General features: G+C 51.9%; 1 protein-coding gene across 1 annotated transcript in view; it reads left to right on the top strand.

The window, feature by feature from the left end:
- Lmbr1l (limb development membrane protein 1 like) overlaps positions 1-2,886 on the top strand; it is a 14,927-nt gene that overhangs the window by 8,110 nt on the left and 3,931 nt on the right. The window contains 6 exon segments of the mRNA XM_021183455.2: positions 1,082-1,150; positions 1,271-1,335; positions 1,634-1,706; positions 1,796-1,879; positions 1,959-2,035; positions 2,593-2,730. Coding sequence (XP_021039114.1) covers positions 1,082-1,150; positions 1,271-1,335; positions 1,634-1,706; positions 1,796-1,879; positions 1,959-2,035; positions 2,593-2,730 — 506 coding nt within the window.

The following is a 2,886-nucleotide window of genomic DNA, read 5'->3' as shown; positions in this document are numbered from 1 at the left end:
GATGGTTGTGAGCCACCATGTGGTTGCTGGGAATTGAACTCTGGACCTTCGGAAGAGCAGTCGGGTGCTCTTACCCACTGAGCCATCTCACCAGCCCAAGACTGACTCTTTAGAGCTTGTAATTTGAGCTCCAGAGACTAAGTCTCTGCCTTGTGTTAGTGGATTTGTATAGTGAGTTTGAGACCATTCAGGGCTATAGAGAAAGATGCTGTCTTAAAAAACAAAAGAAAAGGGGCTGGAGAGATGGCTCAGCTGTTAAGAGCACTGGCTGCTTCTTTAGGGGACCTGGGTTCAATTTCTAGCACTCACATGGGACCCCACAATTGTATATAATGCTAGTTCCAGTTCCATTGGACCAGGCATGTGTGTGGTTCACATATCTGTAAAGGAAAAGAAAAATACTGGCTCTTCAATTAGCCTTGTGCATTTAATCAGCTGTAGTCCTCTTAAAGTGGAAAAGACTGTCACCTCTTCTGTAGGCTGAAGTTCCAAACTGAGAGACTGTGTATACATTGAACATACAGAGGACCCCTTGTCTACAGTGACTTAGAAGATAAGTAATCAGCCAGGCTTGGCAGCGCACAGTTTTAATCCCAGCATTCAGGAGGCAGAGGCAGGTGGAGCTCTTGAGTTCCAGCCCAACCAGGGGGTTTTAAAACTAGTGAGACCTGTTTTAAAATATATAAATAATAGATGATAAACAGTTGTAAAGCCCCGGCTGTCCGTGAAATCTTTCTATGTCAATGTCCTGGTTCTCCTAGGATCAAAGGTATAGGCTACCATCCCTGGCCTCCCATCTTAGAATTGAGAAGTTTCATTGTAATATCTGCCTCGCCTAACGAGGGAGAGGATCTGGTTACACTTCACCACTGGTCACCTGCATCAGATGGCAGCTGTCCTCTTGTATAAGTGAGGATCCTTAGTGTACTCAGTGCTCCATCTGTAACTCTGGGCCAGCTGTCCCACCTGTGCTACTTGACTGTAGGTGTCTGAGATGTGTTCTTGTCTAGACCCTGGGCCCTGTCACCTCCTATAGATCAGACATGAGCAAGACAAGTTGACATGCCTTTTATTGTCCTAGACTTCTGGGAGTACTACCTCCCCTATCTCTACTCCTGTATCTCCTTCCTCGGAGTTCTGCTGCTTCTGGGTGAGTGTCAGAATCTGGGAGAAGAAGAGAGCACCTTGGGTATCAGTCAAGGTGGAAGGAGGAGGGGTGGGGAGGGAGTGAAAGGTCTGGCAGGTGACTGACCAGCTCTTGTGCCTACAGTGTGCACTCCACTAGGTCTCGCCCGCATGTTCTCTGTCACTGGGAAGTTGCTGGTCAAGCCCCGGGTATGTAGTGCTCCCTGCCTCTTGCTCAGGGTCAATTTCAGACATCTGAAGGCCGAGCCATGAAATGGACCTACAGTTGTGTTGTGCATGGCTTGCAGAAGGCCACACCCTTGCTTGACTTCTGTGTCGTTCTCCCCCACACTCCACCCAAGCACCCCTTCCCATCATCTGGAGTTGGTCAGAACACAGGGAATTGGAAGGGGTACAAGCTGCTGGGCATGGGATGGTGCATACCAGTCAGAGGAGAGCTGTCGGGATTGGGAGCCTCTGACAGCTCCTCCCTGTCCTCTGCCCTCAGCTACTGGAAGACCTGGAAGAACAGCTGAACTGCTCAGCCTTTGAGGAGGCAGCTCTGACTCGAAGAATCTGCAGTGAGTCTAAATCCCGCCTTGCTTGGGTGGTGGTGGCCTGGCTTTGGCAAGGACTGAGTATTGGAGGGAAATATGTCCTCTGCCCTCAGATCCCACCTCCTGCTGGCTGCCACTGGACATGGAACTGCTGCATAGACAGGTCCTGGCTCTGCAGGCACAGAGGGTCCTCTTGGGTACGTGGCTTGGTAGTTTACCCAAGGAGAGCTGTTCCTTGTTCCGAGTACTTACTAACAACCTCCCACCCCCACACAGAAAAGCGTTGGAAGGCGTCAGCCTGGCAACGGAACCTGGGCTACCCTCTGGCCATGCTGTGCTTGCTGGTGCTGACGGTGGGTTCACGTGCCTTGGTGGGGGCGGGAGTAAGTGGGGCCTTGGTACTTTAGCTTCCTCCGGGATGACAAAGGTGTACACTGTCATGGCTGTCATCCGTAGTAGAAGTTGCCACTAAGAGGGCCTACCTTAAGTGCTGCCCTGTGCCCTGTAAGAACATCAGTTCCCACTTTGTAGACAGAGAAGTACAACTGACTTGTCCCACATCGCACAAAGTCCCTGGGGAGGCATACAGACTTGCCTTGGAGGGAGAGTAAATTAGGACTTCATTTCATGCAGGGGAGGGGAGGGGGGCGGTAGTTGTGCTGGAGACTGACCCAGCGCTTTGCACGCTTTGCACGTATTAGTCAAGGGCTCGCAGAGCTCCTCCCCATCCCTGTAGGTATGCTCTTTCTAGTTAGGCTGAGTAACATCCTCAAAGGGCTGTACTGTACATGATGCTAGCAGTGGCCTGGTGGGAAGCAGAGCACGCTGAAAGTGCTAAATGAAGAGAGTGCTTCTAACTCAGCTGTGGGCAGAGAAGGGATGATGGGCGTGGTGACCTTGCCGCACACAGGGCCTGTCTGTCCTCATCGTGGCCGTCCACATCCTGGAGCTGCTCATCGACGAGGCTGCCATGCCGCGGGGCATGCAGGTACCAGCTCGAGGGCTTAGTTCAGAAAGGGTGGGGAGACTGGCTAGAGTGTGTTGCGCTGTCAGCCCAGCTGTAACAGGTGGATTGCCATGAGGCCAGGCCAGAATGGGCTATGGGGTCAAAGGTCTACCAGTTTGTACTGCAGCAGATGGGGGGGGTGTTTGGAGAGAGAGAGAGAGAGAGAGAGAGAGAGAGAGAGAGAGAGAGAGAGAGAGA

This window comes from Mus caroli, chromosome 15, assembly GCF_900094665.2.
Source record: "Mus caroli chromosome 15, CAROLI_EIJ_v1.1, whole genome shotgun sequence".
Taxonomy (NCBI): Eukaryota; Metazoa; Chordata; class Mammalia; order Rodentia; family Muridae; genus Mus; species Mus caroli.
This window is presented reverse-complemented; position numbering and strand designations above follow the sequence as displayed.